Source organism: Acinonyx jubatus, chromosome B3 (assembly GCF_027475565.1).
Source record: "Acinonyx jubatus isolate Ajub_Pintada_27869175 chromosome B3, VMU_Ajub_asm_v1.0, whole genome shotgun sequence".
NCBI classification, from domain to species: domain Eukaryota; kingdom Metazoa; phylum Chordata; class Mammalia; order Carnivora; family Felidae; genus Acinonyx; species Acinonyx jubatus.
Window position 1 is genome coordinate 129,860,226 of NC_069386.1, and position 20,473 is coordinate 129,880,698.

The window sequence follows — 20,473 nt, forward strand, 5'->3', positions numbered from 1 at the left end:
CCAAAAGTCAAATTTACACAAACCATGAAGTAAGATCATTGTTTGAAAAGGTCATTGTTCCCTAACACATTTCCAAAATCAATAACTTGTTAGGAATGAATGTTGATAGATTTAATGCAATGTTTATCTAAAATACATTAATGTATCATGTATGTTTGATCAGAAATATCCCTAATGTATGCAATCCCTTATTACTTTTAGACTGCTGTTTGAATTAAAACCTCTACTCACCCTCCTTGTTTTGCCCATTTAGAGGCTTGGGGCCACATCAAAATAAAGGTATATATACACTTTAACAATTTTGCCATCTTTTAACCTAAAAGCTATGTATACATAAAGAACTGCAACAGTAACCAACCACTGCGGCATAATGCTGAAAGACAGTATCAGTACAGAAGTGTTTCAAGGTCACAGGGATAAAGTCAGCCTCAATCAAATAAAATGGGATAATGTATTAAATTAAGTAGTTGCTAGATAATTATTCTAGTTTATACCCATTCTGTATCATTTCTAGCTCTGCCACATTTTCATCTAAGCGAAGTATGGATGGTTTAACATTTCTGTGTATTTGTATTTGTTGCAACTCTGATAGTTTAGTTTGCTATTTATCCATGCTACCCTATTTCTCCCTTTAGCAATGGTTGTTAGTCTCTGCTGTACAGAATAAGCCTATTTAAACAATTCAGGTTTGAATTTTCAACGAGAAACTACTTTCCACATGAATTCCTTCAGCAAATATAAAGTGTGACATAGCATAGTCTTTAAATCATGGAAATTGTTAGATAAACTTTGGTAAAAAGATAGACTTCAGGTTATTATGTGTTGGTTAAAAAAGAGGATCAACATCAGTATCACTAAAATTAATGTGACTACACAATGTTTAAAATCTTAAAAACTTCGACTTATTTTTCATCTTTATCAGGCCAGGAACATGGCACCCTCTTTGAAGAAATTTTCATTTCAGGAATGAGAAGTTTCTTAATTTGTCCAATTTCTGTTCTGCTCCAATCTTCTTTCAATATTTGGCTCATCGAGGATAAATTTCAACAGGGTGAACATCAGGAAGTGGTCTTTGTTTCAAAATCTGTACGTGTTGGCAGATATCAACTTTTTCAAGAAATTTCAGTGGAGACTCTTCCTGTAAAGATGTTGTCAGTGTCATCAATTCAAGCTGCTGCTCTCATATTTCTTTCATTCTTTCAATTTGTGGAGTGTATTCTTGATTAATCAGATTGCTAACTTTACCCAGAGCAGGAAGAAAAAAATTTTTTTTCTGTTCTAATGTATCACTAACTCCTTAAAATACTGGAGAACAACTTCCTTATCACTTTGGACCATCTTCTCTGAATGAGATTTCTGTTCTTCCAGTTTTTGAATAAGATGAGTAAGATCTGTCCAGTGTGTGTCAGTTAACTGTTCAAGCAGTTTTTGGGGTGTATCCTTTTCTTTCAGATAGGCACCTTGAAGATCATCTATGGGATGACCATGACGTTAACCTCTGGTAAGGCAATGACCACGAACTAATTTTTTATCTAGGAGATGGTAAACATTTAATATTGTCTGTAAAGTTTGGGACAGGTAACGATATCTGGATGGACTTCTTGCTGGTACTTTTCCATAATAGCCCTTAATGCAAAATTAACACGTAAAGATTCAATACCAGTTAGAGGAATTTCAATAATACTTCTGCAATTGGGGCACTTGAGTGGAATTCATAAAGGTCTCCATATAAAAAAGCTCCCAGATGCCTGAAGAATGTTTTCCAAGCAATTTCTACAAAATGTATGAGAGCATGAGTACACGAGGGTCTTCAAAAATACTGTTAACAAATGGGACATGTTAACTCATCCTCAAAATTGTGCCTTTCCTACTTTGTTGATCTTCTGGCTTAGCGACTGAATATACTTTATCTTCTCCAACTTGTTCAGATTCTTTTATTAGTATTCACGGGGAGGAAGAGACAGAGTTCCTCCACAGGATTGAAACAGTTCTACTGAACATTGGCACATCTTAGAACACATCCTTTCCTGAAGATTAACTTTGTTGTTGATTTTTTTTATTCTTTCCTATTAATTTTTAAATATCAGATAATACCCAGTCCTGTGAGTAAAAATCTAATTATGGAGAGGGAACTTTATGAATACCTTATAATTTATGTTGATCCACATTCGAATGGGGTTGACATAGTGACAGGACTCTTGGAAGACCACAAGAGAAATAGGCCCATTTAAGTCATTATTCAGTGAGTTATCTGAGTTATTTCTTCCTTTCTTTTGATCAGGACTGGGGAAAAAATTTAAAATTAAAACTTCAAAACAAATTTGAACAGTAACTTAGAACTTTAGCTGAAAAGTAGAAACATAAGCAGAGACTGGAGTGGATGACTAGACTAGACAGAATGGGGAAAGCTCTTAACATTTTGAAATTAGATGATAAACTTTATATGTAAGAAAAGCAGTGTTAACATTCTAACTTTGCTGCAGAAGTAGTTAAGTAGTTAAGTAAGTTAAGTAGTTAAGTAGTCAATTAAGAAGGCACATATGTAATATGCTCATTTCACCAAAGAGTTGTGGAACACTCCCCAGAAAAGGAATCATTTGGCTAATTAATAATCCTTCTCAAAACAGGAATTAAATGAAAAAAAAAAGGGATTTAATTGAAATAATTCAATGGCATTGATTGATTTGTTTGTTAGACAATAAGTGAACTTGAACTGGAAGATCAAAAAGAAGTCCAGCATCTCAAAAAGGTTTTAGAAAATGCTTATTATTATGTTGTTGTGGTGGTTGTTCTCAGACGTGAAGAGTAAAGGTTGTTTCAAACAATGTCACACACGCACTGGTAATACATCTACATGAAAACCTGTGCCATACAACGCGAGTCCAAGTTAGTTACACATTATCATGAGATGGGCCTTCTGGAAAAATAATAACAAACAAACAAAAAATGAGATGGGTTAAGTACTGATTTCAGAAAAAGTGACAGAAATAAAACATTCTGTACTTGGAAGAAAACAGGATGGTTCTCAACTCAATAACCATAAATTGAGGGGTTTATAGCCTTTGAACATAATATACCTTTAAGAAAAGCTTAGTAAGTGTACTGTTAAATCATTGACATCATCTGATATACTTTTTGAGCACCATTAATTTTTCTTATGATCATTCCTTCATATCCTGTGAAATACTGTGTAGACAAATTATAAGAGATTGACACATGATCATAGAGAGTGTCTTACTGTATGTAACAGAAGCAAAACTAGATTTATGTTGTGTTTATATTTTATGTAAATAAAAATTAAAAAAAAATTGTCTTCCTTCCTAATAAAATTAGTGGCTTAATGTACAAGTTGATAAGTGATAGAAAAATACATGTTAGCTTTGAACCTTTCCAAAAGTTCAATATTATAATGCTCTGTTGTCTTGAAATTCCGAACATGAAAAACCTTGCATTTTCATTTTGCACTGGGAAAGTTATGTGACTAATTTTGGTGGTCAGGGATGATCACTCTAATAAGATAGCATTAGATGTAGAACATGAAGGAGGGGATGAAGCAATTCACGTGGATATCTAGGAAAAGAGCATTCTTGGTAGAGAAAAGAGTAAGTGCAAATAACCTGTTATGGCACCATGTTTGATCCACTTAAGGATTAGCATAGAAGCTCGAGTGACTCCGGTATAATAAGCTAATGTAAGGCGGCATTCGATAAGATCAGTCTAATCGATCAGTCTTATCGATTAGATAAGTGTAATGGGGTGGAAGAGGGGGCAGATCGTTTAGGGACTTATGAGTTAGCATTAAGAACTTTGGCTTTCAAATCCAGGTGAGATGGCCAACACTGGAGGGGGTTTAAGGAAAGAAGTGACATGATCTAATTTAGGATATTTTGAAAGAGTCACTTTGGCTGCTGTGTTGAGTAGTGTCAAAGGTCCCAAGAGCCTAAAGCAGTAATTGATACAAGAGATAAGGATAGTTGGGGCAAAGCGGTTTAGTAGAGGTAGATTCTAGATCTATTTTTGAGGTAGAACTAACAGGCTTGGCTAATGAATTTGGATGTGTGTGTTTAAGAAAGAGAAGATAAGCATATATGTAAGGCTTTTGGTCTAGGCAACTGGAAAGATGGATGTACCATTTTCTGAGATTGGAATGATTTCAGAAAGAACAGGTTGGGTAGTGTTGGGAGGAACTACCATGTTTATCATCTGTTAAATCATCACATATATGTAGCCATTTCTGGCTTTTCTATTCTATTCCATCCATCTACTTGTGAACCTGTTCTAGTACCATCTTATTTTGATTACTATAGCATCCGTGTACATTTTTTAATATCTTGTAGGGCAAGACGGTCATTATTATTATTTCTCAAAAATTTTTTGGGGGGGACTGTTCTTCCTGATGAATGTCAGATTCAACCATTCTAGTTGTTGAAAACACCCCGAATTTATAGGTTAATTTGAAGAGAACTGAAACTTTTCACTGTGTAATCTACCTATGTAGGAACATGGTATTTTTTTATTTGTTTATTTTTCTTTTCATATGCCCTTCAGTAAAATTAGTAGTGTTCTTCATGTGGAACTTCTTCACATCTTGTTAATTTTGTAAAAATGGATATTTGAATTCTAATCATGGGAGAAAAAAGAAGAGTATGAAGATATTAGCTTTGCTGCAATAACAAATGATCCAAGCATCTCAGTAGTTTACAATAACCAACATTTCTTTCCTGTTCACATTGTGGGTCAGGGTAGTTGTGGGTCAGCTACAGTGACGTGGCCTGGCTATACTTTGCTTTACATCTCTTCTCATTCTAGGTCTCAGGCTGAAGGAGCAGAGGGAAAAGAGCAAAGCCAACCACGGAAAGGCTCTGAAAGTTTTAGAGCATGTAGTATACTTTTTATGCCCATGACCCATTGGTCACAGCAAGTCACATGACCAGGTCCAATGTCAATGGGGGCCAACTCAGTGTTGAATCACATGGCAACAATGGGTGAGGATGTTAAATCTTCTTGCAAGGGAGGAGTGAATAAGTGGGGATAATAATATAATCTGCCATAATATCCCGAAGGAAAAGGAGTCGTGTAATGTAATTCACCACCCTACAAATGCTTAGAACTTTAGAACTTCCGGAGTGAAGTGGATAATTTTTTAGGATATTGAGGGAAGGAAGGGGAATGCCAGTAAGCATAAATATGATACTTTCACAAGAAGACAAAATATGTCCCTCCATGCACCTCTAGCCATTCTCTTCTTCTCAAGGGTCAGTAGGGGTTCAAACTTCCTATAGGGCCTCCTGGGTGGCTCTGTTGATTAAGTATCTGACTTCGGCTCAGGTCATGATCTTGCAGTTGGTGAGTTCCAGCTCTGCATCAAGGCTCTGGGCTGACAGCTCAGGGGCTGGAACCTGCTCCAGATTCTGTGTCTTCCTCTCTCTTTCCCACTCCCCTGTTCACACTCTCAAAAATAAATAACCATTAAAAAAATTGTTTGTAAAAAAAGGGCCAGTGGGGGTTCAGGGATGGGCACTCAGGATGTAAGTGAGGGTAGGCAGTCTGCTGGGTAGATGACTCTTCATTTCTCTGCTAAATTTGTCTAGTAATGAATACCGTGAGGGGACTACTCTGCTATTGACCCTAACAGCAAAGAGAGGGCTAAGGCCAGAGATTATGAATAGAATGAGATAGAGTTGCAGAGGTTCTTGATTTGACAATTTTCTATGTGGTTTTATGAGAAGGCATAGACATTATGTTCAATTAAATAATTCATACTGTCAAGTGCTAATATTTATCAACGTGCTAATTAATAATTGGATCTTTAAACCTAAATAGTGACCCACAACTTGTATTATTTAGCCTAATATTATTGGAGAGAAAGCAATTTATTCAGCAAATATTTTTTGAGGACATATTATATGCCAAGCATTACCTTAGGCACTGAGAATAGAGCAAAGTATCAACTCTTGGTGCTTGCATTCTGCAGAAGAGAGGGCAGAGACATAGATGATAATGTATATGTGCATACTTATGAAATATGCCAAGGGGTGTCAGGTACTATGGAGAAAAAAGTGGCAGGGAAATGAGATGGGGCTGGTTTGTAGGGAGGACCTCTTTAATGAAGTGACACGTCGGTGGGGACCTTCATGAATTGACAGAGTGAAGGACCCCTTCATTAAGTGACTGAGAGGTTATCTGGGGGAAGAATGTGGCTGTCTACAAACACTAAGTGCAACATTGCCCCGCTAAGCCCAGTCAAAGACCAGCAAGGGGGCCAGTGTCACATGAGTGGAGTAAGCGAGTCGATAAGGGGATGAGATATGGTCAGAGAAATAGCCAGGAGCTGTAGGACTTTTAGGTCTTGCTGGGGAGTTTGGATGGTGGTGGTAGAACATTCTAGAACTTAATTTTTAAAAAATGAGCAGCGTTCTAGCCACATCAAAGACACTTTCTCACTCTTTGCCCTCCTTTCATATATGTATATAATGTCCTTGGGGCTGGTCAGAGTAGAAAGCAGAGATGTAATAATACAGTGTATACTGCATTTAAAAAAAATCTGTTCTTTTGGGGTGCCTGGGTGGCTCAGTCGGTTAAGTGTCTGGCTTTGGCTTGGGTCATGATCTCACAGTTTGTGGGTTCAAGTCCCACATCGGGCTCCATGCTGACAGCTCAAAGCCTGGAGCCTGCTTTGGATTCTGTGTCCCCCTCTCTCTCTGCCCCTCCCCAGCTTGCACTCTGTCCCTCTGGCTCTCAAAAATAAATAAACGTTAAAAAAAATTTTTTTTAATCTGTTCTTCTATTTTGTATTTTTAAGATGTGAAGTTTATTGAAGTATAGTTGACAGACAATGTCGCACTGGTTTCAACTGTACCACATAGTGATTTGACATCTCTTTATGTTATGCTATATGCTTACAAGATTAGTTACCATCTGTCCCCATACAACACTGTTACAATATCGTTGACTTTATTTCCTATGCTGTACTTTTCATCCTTCTGACTTATTCATTCATTAACTAGAAGCCTGTATCTCCCACTCCCCTTCACCAATTTTACACATTCCCCTACTCCCTCCCCTCTGGCAGCCATCAGTTTGTTCTCTGTATTTAGAGTCTATTTGTTTAGAGCTTTTGTTTATTTATTTGCTCGTTTTGTTTTTTTAGATTCCACACATAAGTGAAATCATAAGGTATTTGTCTTTCTCTGAGTTATTTCATTTGGTATAATACCTTCTAAGTCTATCCTATTGTAAATGGCAAGATATTCTTTTTTTTTACGGCTGAGTGATATTCCATTATATATATCTAAATATATTCACCACATTTTCTTTATCCATTCATCTATAGATGGACACTTAGGGTGCTTCCATATTTTGGCTATTATAAATAATGCTGCAGTAAACATAGGGGTGTACATATCTTTTCATATCAGTGTTTTTATTTTCTTTAGGTAAATATCCAGTAGTGGAATTACTGGATTACATGGTATTTCTATTTTTAATTTTTTGAGGAAACTCCATACTGTTTTCCATAGTGGCTGCACCAATTTACTGTGTTTATATTTTATATTTAAGTATTTGTACTAGGATTCTCTATGTATAAATGTCATAGGATAGGTAGATTTTGCTTTGATCTTTGTCATTTTTTTTTTTTAGTGAAAAGAATCTACGTCTCTTTTTCTTTTCTTTTTTTTTTAAGTTTATTTGTTTTCAGAGAGAGAGAGAGAGAGAACAAGCAGGGACGGGGCAGAGAGAGAGTGGGGGACAGTGGAACGGAAGTAGGCTCTATGCTGACAGCAGGGAGCCCGATGTGGGGCTCCAACTCACGAACCACAAGATCACGACCTGAGCTTCAGTTGGAAGCTTAATCAACTGAGCCATCCAGGAGCTCCTGGGTTTATTTTCCTTTTTAAGTGATTTTTAAAGAATCTGTATGACCCCTTACCAATGACTGGAAATAAGGTGCTCTTTCATATCATGTTCAACTGCATGAGGACAAGATGGAGGCAGAAGTGGTTGTCTGTCACATAAATAGAATTTATACCAACGGAGTTCTAAGCCTACTTCAATTGTTGAAAATTAATTCATTCTCAGACTTTAGAATCTGATTTTCAGAGTACAAGAAGCTTGATGGAAAAAGCAATTGAATGTAATCAGCCTCTCTTTATGTGCTTGGTTTAAAATTGTTTAGGCTGTCGTATGGGATATGAATCAAAGGGACTTGATAAATATTTCTAAGAACACCTAGATGGCTCACCTGAGCAGATGTGTAATTGCGTGTGAAATTCAGACTGAAACAAGCAAATTTAGAATAAAAGGGAATATTTAATAATTGTATTTTCACTTTCTTAAGACCTTTGTCAAAATAACAGGTAATAGCTTCATTCAAGAGCCACAAGAAGAAAATAGATTTTGGTAGATGGTCAGTAATTTGGGGTTAATGTAGTGTAGCTCATGTGCAGAAATTGAGAAGCATTTTCTTTATTTTCAAGGAAGTCACTAGTTTTATAGAGCTTTTTTGATTTGGAGTTTACTATAGTAGGAGCAGAGTATTAAGAGAATATTTCCCAGTAGATTAGGAAAACTCGTTATTCACGTACTTAAAATGCCAGTAATATTGGATTGTGACTAACTTCATAACTGAAAATAGTTTATCTATGAATAAAGGCTCACATAAACTCGAGGACTTCAAAAAAATGTAAAGATTTGTAAATAGAGCTACAGAAATTAAAACAGTGTTATACTTTCAAAAATATTGACCTTCATGTCAATGACCCTGAACACACAACCCAGAAACAATATTCATTCTATACTTGAATTTAGCATATAATGAAGGTAACATTTCAAATCATTGAATCAGAAGGTCCAAGAAGTTATGGGATATGAAATAAACATTAAAAAAATAATAACTTTCCAAATAACAAAGTTTCCTAGAAAGACAATTATCTACAACTGACAAACAATAATATCTTGGCTCTTCCTTTCTGATAGCCAAACTTCTTACTCTGTTTATTGCATTGCTATAATTTTCTGAACAGTATTAAATAGCAGTAGTGCTAGCATCGCTTATTCCAGATTTTACTGGGAATGCTTCTAAGGGTATATTGTTGAGTATGACGTTGGTTGTGGTTTAAGGTAGGTATATTACTAGTTTACCAATAGTCGTAATCTCTTCTCCCCATCCATGAGAGGAGAGAGTCTTTGCTCTAATAATCACTGTACCCATAGCTTAGAAAGTGCCTGGCACCGGTAGGCATTCAATAAATGCTTGGTGAATAACTAATTATCAAGAGGATTGATTGTATCAAGAAGATACGTGAAGTGTCCAAGAAATTATCTAAAAAAAAAAAGGCTTATTTGAGATCTTAAGAAACATTTACCTAGTAATATTGGAATTACAGAAAAGTATTAGAAAAAATATCCACTAGCTTAAAGCAAGTGAACTTTCTGATAACTTGTATAATATTTAAGCTATCTTTAAAAATGTATAAGATCTTTAAATGGATCATTTTAGAAAATAAAAACCAAAAATCAGTCTTTACAAAATCAGACTTTTATTCCCTTTAAGGATTATCCCTCTTTAATTCTTTTTGAAAAGAAATTTCAAATTGCTTTAGGTAGACTCTATTAATATAGACTGATCTCCAAAGGCTTTGGTATTTTAATGAAAACAAGTTATTTGACACTAAGTTTTGGCATGGTTAAATTGGTTCCCTAAGCCTTTAGGTAGATGCCACAATGCATATTCAAAGATTAAATTATTTATTTCAAAATATAACCATCAATTTTGAATTTGGTATAGTGGTTATTGAACTTCATTCGGCCATTCATTCACCAAGAATCTATGAAATGTCTATGCCATGTGTGCACCGTATGCTAGGCTTCTGGGAAGGGGATGAATAACATTAAAGTCTACAAGGAGACAGATATTATAGTGTAGCATAAGAAGTTTTATAAGAGGGGTACTGAGAGCATCTTGCAGATAGGTCTTTGGAGAATCAGTAGAGTTCAAAATAGGGTTGAAAGCTGGCTTGGATCTATGCCAACCAGACAAAAGGCATGGGGGATGGAGATAAGACACTGCAGCTATGTGCAAAGGCACAGAATGCTTCCAGTACATCAAGTGTAGAGGGAATAGGGAGAAATTCAGTGTGACTAGAGCATCTTGTACTTTTGAAAAAATACAAGTTGCTCATCTGGTGAAGGGTGTAGGATCTTGACTCCACATAAATTCAAATCCTCGTTGTGCACAGACTCACTGGATAACTGAGCAAACAACTAAGTTCAAGTCTTAGTTCTTCTTCTGTAGAATGGGGACAATAATAGTACCAAGCTTGCAGAGTTAGTGAGGAGACTTAAGAGCATGTGTAGAACCTAATATTGTGCCCAATCCACCCAGAATAAGAGCTCAATAAATGGTAGCCATTGTTATACTGGTAAATAGATAAATCTGTTAGTGACTCCTACTTTAATATTGAATGGCATTTGCTTGTATATTGCTGGGAATTATTCATTCAATGGCTTTAAAAAAAAAAAGCTTAAATAGTAGAATAAGTCCCATACTAGTACTAATAATGAGTTCACTTTTTCAGTAGAGTCCTGGAGTATAAAAGTACCACTTCTTCCTGAGCAAAAAGACTAAAAACATGTTACCTCAGATCACATCCATTTTAGAGAAAAGTTTCTACCCCAGAATCAGTGGTTTATGCGATTGTCAGTAGTAGAACCCTATAGCTTTTTTTTTTTTTTAAGTTTATTTTTGAGAGAGAGAGTGAGAGAGCAGGGGAGGGTCAGAGAGAGAGAAGGGGGACAGAGGATCTGAAGCGGGCTCTGGCTGAAAGCAGGAAGCCTGATGTGTGGCTCTAACTCACAAACCATGAGATCGTGACCTGAGCTGAAGTTGGACACTTAACCGACTGAGCCCCCAGGCACCCCAGAGCCCTATAGCTTTAAAAAATTAAACACAGCATCTATTATATGGTGAACCATCACAAAGTATAAAACTTCTGTTAATTCAAACACATGCATGTGGCTTTGCAAATATTTTTAAATCATTTACTTGAGTGACTGTTCCTTGAAAGAATAACTTCTTTTCGTGTGTCTATTTCTTAGGTCTGATTCTCACCTCAACTAATAACACGCAGATTTCTTTGCCTGTTCTCTCTTGACTCCACTGTAGTCAAATGGAGACAAATATTGTAGATGGGTGACTTATGGCCAAACCTGGTATTTTAATTTTTTTTATTTTTATTTTTTATTTTAGTTTTCATTGTATCTTTTCAGAATTTAACATGGTTGAACTGCTTCTTTTTTGAAATTCTCTCTATAGTTTGGCTTCACGATCCCACACTCATCTGGTCTTCTTAGATCTGGTTTCTTACATGTCTGAGCATTCCTTCTTGGTATGTTTTATCTCTCCTCTTTTCATTACCTGTCTCTTAATGTTAGTAAATCTGCATGGTTCTGCTTTGGTTCTTTTCTTTTCTCATTCCACAAACTCTCCATGGGGGTAATCTCATTCTCTCCATTGCTTTTGGTGAACAGATATATAATTATGTGAGTCTCAGATTTTATCTCCATCACTGAACTGTTTTCATGGCCTCTTCTGTGCATCTGTTTCCAGTAACCAACAGAAAATCTCCATCCTGCTGTTCCAGAGGCAATGAAATCATTATGCCCCAGACTGAACTACTCTCATTTTTTCTCACTCCATTCCTTCTCCTTCATTCTGATCTTGGTGACTGGCCCCCCTACCCGTACACTCACGACTTGGAAACCTGAGAACTAGACTAGTTTTCTCTCTTTCCTTAGCCAAATGCCCTCCACATATCCAATCAGTGTCTGATTTTATTTCTTCGACATTTGTTTGCCTCTTGCGTCCATGCCCATTACTTCCAGCATGTCGTACCTTAACTATGACAGGAGTATCCTAAGTGATCTTCCTACCTTCACTCTAAATCAGCCAAGTTGTTCTTATTCTCTGGTAAAATTTCCCTGGTGGTTTTTCATTGGATGTGCAAATTCCACTATGTGATGTTCCATACTCTTGATGATCTGGCTTGAACCCACCTTTGCTTCTTTCCTTCCACATCTTCTTTCCTGATCACATGATTTCATGTTGTGAAGCTTTCCCTGAGCTGCTGACCACAAAGCTCTTTACCAACCATGGAGAAGATGTAAAATCACCCAGCCCCGTGCCTTCACTTGTACTCTTGTCCCTTCCTGGGTTTATCATGGCTCCCACCTCCTTCTATTGCACTTGTTTGTTCACCTCCATTATTCACTCTGTATTCCTGACATCTCATACTATGTATTCAAAAGAATTTTTTGCTAAAATATCAATAGATATTTATTAACCACTTTCTCAAGAATGGGTAAAAAAGAACGACTTCCAGTTTCTTTGGTATTGTCTCAAAATACTCTTTCTCTAGGATGTAATAAATGTGTCTGACTGAAAATTGAGGCAATCCCTGGTTGCATACATTGTTGGTTTCCATCCCAATGTGCTTCTGTGTTTTTTGAATAGACAATGTAATTATGCCTTGCCTAAATGAAATTGGCTTGATCTCTACAACCATCCCATAAAATAGTCATTCCGTCATCATCATTGTTCTCGTAGTCATCATCCTCATTCCCATTTTATATGTAGTGGGGAAATGCTATGGTGGCTTCTAAGTACACTAACTAGTGGGCTTATCCTGGAAGTCCTGAAATTGAAAGGCTCATAGACCAAAATGGCTAGTTTGTTAAATCAACTTAAAATCTACAGTGAGAAGCAAAGGGAATGGGATTGAATAGGTTAAGAAATTTAGTGCAAATAGGTGAAAGGACCGCATGGCCTGTGGTTTGCTCAAAGTTCCTGTGTCCTGACTCTCTTTACATCACCTTTCTTTATCACAGATGGTGTTGTTACAAGGACCAGAGTCAAGGGCAGGCAAGAAAGTTTAGAGATGGAAGATCTGTGGTGCCAGATGTTTGCTCTATTGGAGAGAAGAAGAGGCAAATATACACAGCTACAGTTATAGCTCTGTGATAACCTTATGAGCAATGGTATGTATTTTAAGCAGAGGGCAAGTGGGCTAGAATGGATGATACCAACGGGTGGCCAATTTGAGGTAGATAAAGCTGATCCATGCTTTATGAGTATTTAAGGCTTATTTTGCTTTCCATCTCTTTCTATCTACAAGTAACACTCATTTTTTTTCATTCTCTTAATGTGTTTAACACATAAATGTCTATTCTATGTTTAGCATGTCCTATAGGTCTATGACATACTTACTATCTATAGTTAACATTTCTTATGAGTTTCATCCATCATGTGTGTTTTTCTAGTCCTTTAATGCAGAAACAAAAATTCTTAAAGAACATTTACATTATGGATGAAGCACATATCTGAGGCATGGGACTATTAAGCCACTTGCCCACGATCCCCACATTTAGTGCATGGGAGAGTCAGGGGTTCAAATATAGGAAATGTAGCAGCAGAGCCTACTTCTTAACTACCATCCTATATTGATTCCTAATTTGCCTGAGAAAACACAGCCAGTAAGTCTGACCTCAAATTCAGTGCTCTTTCCCCTAACTACTCTTTATTCTAAGTATCTTTGTGACTGGAGACCTTTCTTGTTCCTCTCTGCTGTTCTTATCACCAAGCATAGGGCCTACACAAATACTTGTTGACTAAGAGAAGATCCCAGTTTAACTGCTTTTCTTTTGGGTTAACGTTAAATGGCCTGAATAATACCAATGTAACATTTAAGAAAAGTTAACTTTTGACAGTCAAAGTTACATATCTATAGTATTTGACTTTAAACAGAATTAACCTAAAGGGATATGTAGTTGCTGGAGAGCAAAAGATAAGGATCCAGGAACTGAGATCTAGCTCTGATTGTGAAACTGACCCTTTCTTTCAAAGGGATTAAGTTGTTTCTCTGTGCTTCATTTTCCTCAGTTTGAAAATGGCCCTAGTAAGTCCTATCTACCCTTTTCACTAGGAGCTATTACATTTACTATTCTTCCTGTTACTAGCATGCCATTTAAAAAAGTGGTTTCTGGAGTGCCTGGATGGCTTTAGTCAGTTAAGTGTCTGACTTCAGCTCAGGTCATGATCTCACAGGTCTGTGGGTTTGAGCCCTGAGTCGGGCTCTGTGCTCAAAGCTCAGAGCCCAGAGCTACTTCGGATTCTGTGTCTCCCTCTCTCTCTCTGCCCTTCCTCCACTTGTGCACGCGTTCTCTCTGTCTTTCTCTCTCAAAAATAAATAAGTAAACATTAAAAAATGGTTTCTGCATTATGGATTAGAAATTATAAAAAATGTAATAAAGTCTATCTACACATTCACATAATCAATTAACATATTTACACAATTAAAAATTTACACAATTTATAATCTTTTAAAGGCTCAGTTTATGCTACATTTAGACGTGCTTCACATCCTGCAATTTGCTAAGTATTCTACAATTTTCCACAGCCGTTTGACTTTTCTTTTTTTAAATTTTTTAATGTTTATTTGTTTTTGAGAGAGAGAGAGAGAGAGAGGGAGAGAGCAAGCAGGGAGGGGCAGAGAGAGGGGGAGACACAGAATCCAAAGCAGGCTCTAGGCTCTGAGCTGTCTACACAGAGTCTGACGTGGGGCTCAAACTCGCAAACTGAGACATCATGACCTGAGTCGTAGTCGGACACTTTAACTGACTGAGCCACCCAGGCGCCCCTCCATTTGACTTTTCTAAAAGGAAAAAAAAAAAAAAATTAACAGCCTTCTGAAAGAAGCTAATATGAATTATTATGGTCCTAAAATATTTTTAATGCCTCTTTTTTGTCCCATACTTATATATTTATGTCTCTTTATTTTTACCACTTATAAAAATCTTGTTCTTGTCTAGAAAGTTGGCAATAATCTCAATATATGCAAGACCATGTGGAACTCAACATGATAGTTGTTCAACCCTGGCTGCCTAGTAGAATTAACCAAGAAACTTAGAAAAAAAAAAAAAAAACTGATGTTTTAGCTCTACATCAAGCTATTTAAATCAGAATCTTGAAGGATGGAATTTGAGTATCTGTATTTTTAAAAGTTTTCCAGATATTCTACAAAATACTTGACTAGTACTCTTCAAAACTGTCAAGGCCATCATAAACAAGGAAAGCCTGAGAAACTGCCACAGACCAGAGAAAGGAGACATACTGTTGCATCCACACGACTCCTGAAACAGAATGCTATGGGCACCAGTGACAGTCACAACAAAGTTTGTTGCAATGAGAGGCAAGGCAGACCGATCAGGACTGACACTCGACCAGAGTGCGGCCCCGAACAGCTGGTGTACAGAGTTCTTATAGCCCACCACATCGTCTTATCATCACCTGGGAACAGAACAAAGAAATAGTTTCCAGATGGGGGTGGAAACAGTTCCGACATGCCTTTGCCCCAATCCAATCAAACACTAATCCAGTTGATTTTCCTTGAACTTTTGTTCCCTTGATTGATAGGATAAGCAGGTTAAAACAAAGCTGTTATTTCTCAAGGCTACAGGTTAGCCCTAACACTACAATTTAACCCTTACATTACTAATTCAGTGTAATAAGGTATCCAAAGTGGGATCCTAGAATGGAAAAAGGATATCAGGGGAAAATTATTGAAATCCTTATATACCATGGAGTTAATAGCAACGTGTCAATATTGGTTCCTTCATTGTGACATATGTACTGTACTAACATAAAATGTTAACAATAGGAGAAAGTGGGTGAGGAGTATATGGGAACTCTCTGTACTCTCTTTACAACTTTTTCATAAATCTAAATCTGTTTTAAAATAAAAATTTTATTTAAAAATCTAATATGGAGCTGGAGTTGAGACTCACTTACATAGCAACATTGTATCAGAAAACAAAACGTCTTTTGAAATATTGAGCTCTTGGGGCGCCTGGGTGGCGGAGTCGGTTATGCGTCCGACTTCAGCCAGGTCACGATCTCGCGGTCCGTGAGTTCGAGCCCCGCGTCAGGCTCTGGGCTGATGGCTTGGAGCCTGGAGCCTGTTTCTGATTCTGTGTCTCCCTCTCTCTCTGCCCCTCCCCTGTTCATGCTCTGTCTCTCTCTGTCCCAAAAATAAATAAATGTTGAAAAAAAAATTAAAAAAAAAAGAAATATTGAGCCCAATTGCAATTGCCAGCATGTGTAGTCCTACAACCTGACTCTCAGAAACAACAGGCTATTGTCTTAGGACAGAATACATTTCTAGAAACACTTTGAGGGAAACAAAAATGGACTAATTACAATAAACATAACTGTAATAATCAAAACCTGGATAGGGGCACCTGGGTGGCTCAGTTGGTTGAGCACCTGACTCTTGATTTTGGCTCTGGTCATGATCTCATGGTTAGTGGGATTGAGCCCGGCATAGGGCTCTGCTCTGACAGTACAAAGCTTGCTTGGAATTCTCTCTCTCCCTGTCTCTCTCTGTCCCTTCCTCACTCATGCTCTCTCTCTCATTCTCAAAATAAATAAACATTTTTTAAAAAAGAAAAAACCCTGATTACTATTTGCTTCTGAAAAGCAAAAATTCAAGAAATACAAGAAATACTGCTTAGTAAGAAGAAAACTACTCCCAACCCATTAGTCAGGTTAGAAAGGTAGTTTTATTTTGATATTTATGAAATATATAAATATTGGGATTAAATATAATGTCTGCATTATGGTACCCTAGTGGTTTGAGAAAACTGTGAGTGATTTATTTTTGCTAAGAGTTGTTGTTTCTTATCTGTAAAAGGAGATTTAGACCTGACCAGAAAGTTCTTCAGTATTAAGTTATTTTTCCTCTCTTGCCTCTCCTACTGTGGTAGGAAAGAGGCAAGGAAAAAAGATACCCTTCCTAACTAAGTCTACCTAGATTTAGCCCAGTCACACTTCTTTTTTCATATCTGTGTAAATCTCTAGAGAGAAGTCAGAATTGTGCCTAAAGAAATCATTCCGCACAAGTAAGCATTTGACAAACAGCAATCGGTTGGAGATGGCATTTCAAAAAGCTCCTTTTTAAAATTTTGTGTTATGTTATTTTGTTTGTAAAAAAGTCACCAATTTGTAATCCAGAATCCTTATGCATTGTATAATAGCGGCATTAACAGCCTATCTGTAACAGCCTAATCTGTAGCCCAGATTACAGTCCCGCTCCCTAACTTCATGCGACTTTGGGTGAATAATTTCTCTTCTCTGAGCCGATCTCAGTTTTTCATCTGTAAAATGCCTCGATAGGACTAAGCAGTATCCAATACCCCTTTCTATTCGAACACTGAGATTTGTTGAGGGCTTTTAGAATCCTTGGGTTCTGGTGGGCAGTATGGTATTGAAGAAACTGGTCTCATGTCTGTGTTTCTAGAATTGGAAGGATAAATGATAGGGGCAGGAAAGCGTGCAAGGAAGAGTAGGACACCCGTTGTAGGGTCAACACCTGGGATTTTTCTCAGACTGGCAGAGGAAGCAGAGCGTTTCGCTGCTAGGCAACCGGTCCTCCTTTGGGAGGGTGGAGGACCCCAGTCGGAGGTGTCTAAGTCACTACCTCTTAATTTAGCCATGGTGCCTTCTTCTCGAGGTTAATGAAATATGTATCTTTTAAAAGTACACACTTTCTGCAGCCAAGGTTTGACAAGCCTCGTAGCTGAGTTCGACTCGTGGTGGGTTTTCTTTTTCCTGTTCTCAGGCGCGATGTGGGCACCTCTCAGGCTAGGCCCCTGCCTCCGCGCGTTGCCGGGCAGAGCTGGACGCCTCTTGCTCCTCGACCCCGCCCTCCCAGGCCCCGGCCCGGTCCTTCGCGGGCCGCCCTCGGCCGCCATGGGCTCGGAGATGGAGCCGCTGCTCCTGGCCTGGAGCTATTTTAGGCGCAGGAAGTTCCAGCTCTGCGCCGATCTGTGCACGCAGATGCTGGAGAAGTCCCCTTATGACCAGGTACCGGCCGGACCCCGTCAGCCCTGTGGATCCCGGCGAGAGGCAGAGGGCCCTGGGGGGTCCCGGGGCCGCCCCGTCGGGGCTCCGGGGTGAAAGGCCCGGGGCGAAGTTGATCGTGTGGTCAGCACAGGCATCTGGCGCGAGATCCCCTAGAGCCGTGACCGGCACCTCCCCGCCGGCGGCGTCCCCGCGTCCCCACGGAACCCCCGAGTGCTGTGCCAGAACCGCCCCCTCCTCAAACTTAAGCAGCCCCTTTCCTTTACGCGTCCCTTAAAGGAACACTTAAAAGTCCCGAATTTCACTTTGGTGCAGAACTTTGATGATTCGTTTATACTTTCATATGGATGGGCTCTTAAGTTCTCTGCGTGTGCGTTATTAATTTCTAAAACAATTATGTATAAAGATCTGTAACTTCTCACCTCTTGTTGAAACAGTTGCCTTATTATTGTTGTTGTTGTTGTTGTTGTTGTTGTTATTTGGATCAAACGTTGTGATCCTCCCACTTCATGTGAAGATTGTTGCTCAGGAGTGAAGGAGGCTTTGATTCTCGGACATGAGTGCAATTTGAGGCAGGTAACGCAAAGTTAGAGAAATGAGAATCTAGGAGGGGAAGAGATACATTTACTATTAGGAGGGAGGGATGGGAAAAGAGTTTCCCTGAAAGAAGGAATGATGGCATTGATTAAAAGACCTTAAATAAACTACAGTGCTAGTTTAGTTTCGTTCTCTTAAATGAAGTGAGAGATTAAATCAAGAGAATGAGGATGGCCATATACTGTGTGTGAGAGGAACAACACAGGTGGCAGGTAGTTCCTGGAGAAAAAGGGAGAAGAGGAGCAGAGCTGTGGCAGTTTGTCAGTGCTTCTAGTAAAAGCTGGTTTCCCAGCTTTTCCTTTAGTAGTGTTGCCTTGGAGATATTAGGGGGAAAAAAAAGAATTGAGGGGAGTTACATAAGTGGAGGCCTATGTGTGAATACTGTTATTAGGCTCTGCCTTGTTGCATGTGAGCAAGTGGATGACAGATAACCTGTTGAGGTGAACATACAGACTTTCAGATAGGCAGAACATCTCTCCTGTAACAATCCATGTTAGTGAGAATGCTAAGCTCGATTCTTTTGGGTTAGTTCGTGTTCATTAATAGGACTGTGTTTCCACAGGGAAGCATTTTTCCAAGCGTGTTTCTTGGCACAGTTAGTCCTACAGGTGGTCCTCAAAACAAACAAACAAACAAACAAACAAACAAAAAACAAGGTTCCAGATTCCACCATCAACTATGTCTGGGAACTGTTACAGTACATTGACCCCTTTTCGTTTTGTACAACAAAAGTCTGTTAAAACCCTACGATGTACCGGGCACTGCTCTAGGCACAATGGTTTGCAACAGCTTTACATGCTGTTTCTGTTTTTCCATTAATTTAGGGTAGTTTCCATTCTGTGTTCCACAGAGCTGTTGCCCAAGAGCTGCTTAGTGAATTCATCTGGGAACAGTATATTTCCTAGTTGAAGATTCAAGATTCATACTAAAGCCTCTGGGTTCTGAAGAAAAGAAATGTAATTTTGGCAATACAATAGTTCTGAAACTTATTTGACCTCTGTTACTCTTTTGGCAGTGGGCAAGGGTCGGGTATCTTCATTGTTACCGTACTAGGGAGATGTAGTCTCATGGTGAAATGTTATAAGCAAAGGAGCAGTGCTTTTATTAATGGTTAAGATCCTATACTCTTAATAACATATAATCATAGCGCAGTCAGTACAGTACTGTGCCTGTGAATTCAGATTTAGTTTGTGCTAGGCACTGTGAGCAGGATTTTATGTGTGTTCAGCCAAATGACCTTTGTTGAGTGCTTACTGCTTACTAAGTTGTGTAAATTATGGGTATGTCTATGCTTAGAATAACCTTGCAAAATAGGTAACAAAAATAGTAGCTAACATTTATTGAGTATTTACTCTATGTCAGGCTTGGTTCGGAGGGTTTTAGAAATCATCTCATTTAATCCTCATCCCTCTTAGGAAATTGGTACTGTTTCACCCGTTTTACAGATTAAGTGCACTGGGGCACAGGGTTAAGTAATTTGTCCAAAGTTACAAAGCTGATAAATCCATTTACTGTCCATACTGTGCTCCCTCTTTGGCCCTGATGTAGCCTAATATTTCAAAGCTGTGTGTTTCTCAACTTTTCCCAGTACATTTTCCCATCTACTGTGCCTTTTTCAAGATGTTAGCTAAATGGTAAAGAATTTTAACATACTTGTGGATTAAAGGCTTTAGAAAGTCCTGAAGGAAGGTGACCTATCTAATTTTGATAAAGAACAGTATTCTGAAACTTACTTGATCCCTGGTGCCTTCGGGGTGGGGGGCGGATGGGGGAGACAGAGAGATAGATTTCTCCCTTGTTATTTTGGAGAGATGCCATTTTGGAAAGTGCATGGTCAAAGCAGAAGTGTTTTCATTAATGGTGAAGATGGGGCCATAGAGGGACCTTGCTCCTTTTTATCTAGGAAGAGTAAGATAAACAGATTTAGGGCTTTGCAGTCTCCTGAATTAGCAGCTAAATAAG

The 20,473-nt window shown here is 38.3% G+C and overlaps 1 protein-coding gene and 1 pseudogene across 6 annotated transcripts in view; one reads left to right on the forward strand and one right to left on the reverse strand.

Annotated features, from left to right (window-relative positions):
* Positions 1–476: 476 nt before the first annotated feature.
* On the reverse strand, positions 477–17,805 carry LOC106989917 (tripartite motif-containing protein 59-like; annotated as a pseudogene).
* The window catches only part of TTC8 (tetratricopeptide repeat domain 8), a 58,449-nt gene continuing 55,714 nt past the window's right edge, over positions 17,739–20,473 (forward strand). Inside the window, exons 1-2 of one of the 6 annotated variants that reach the window (XM_027066384.2) lie at positions 17,804–17,917; positions 18,432–18,490. Coding sequence is in view for 5 of the 6 variants with exons in the window: in XM_027066385.2 (XP_026922186.1) it covers positions 17,804–17,917 (114 nt within the window). In the remaining variant the exon portion in view is untranslated. Of the gene's footprint in view, positions 17,918–18,431; positions 18,491–20,473 lie in introns of all 6 variants that reach the window. The other 5 variants (XM_027066385.2, XM_027066382.2, XM_015088363.3 and 2 more) reach the window with 5 other exon arrangements.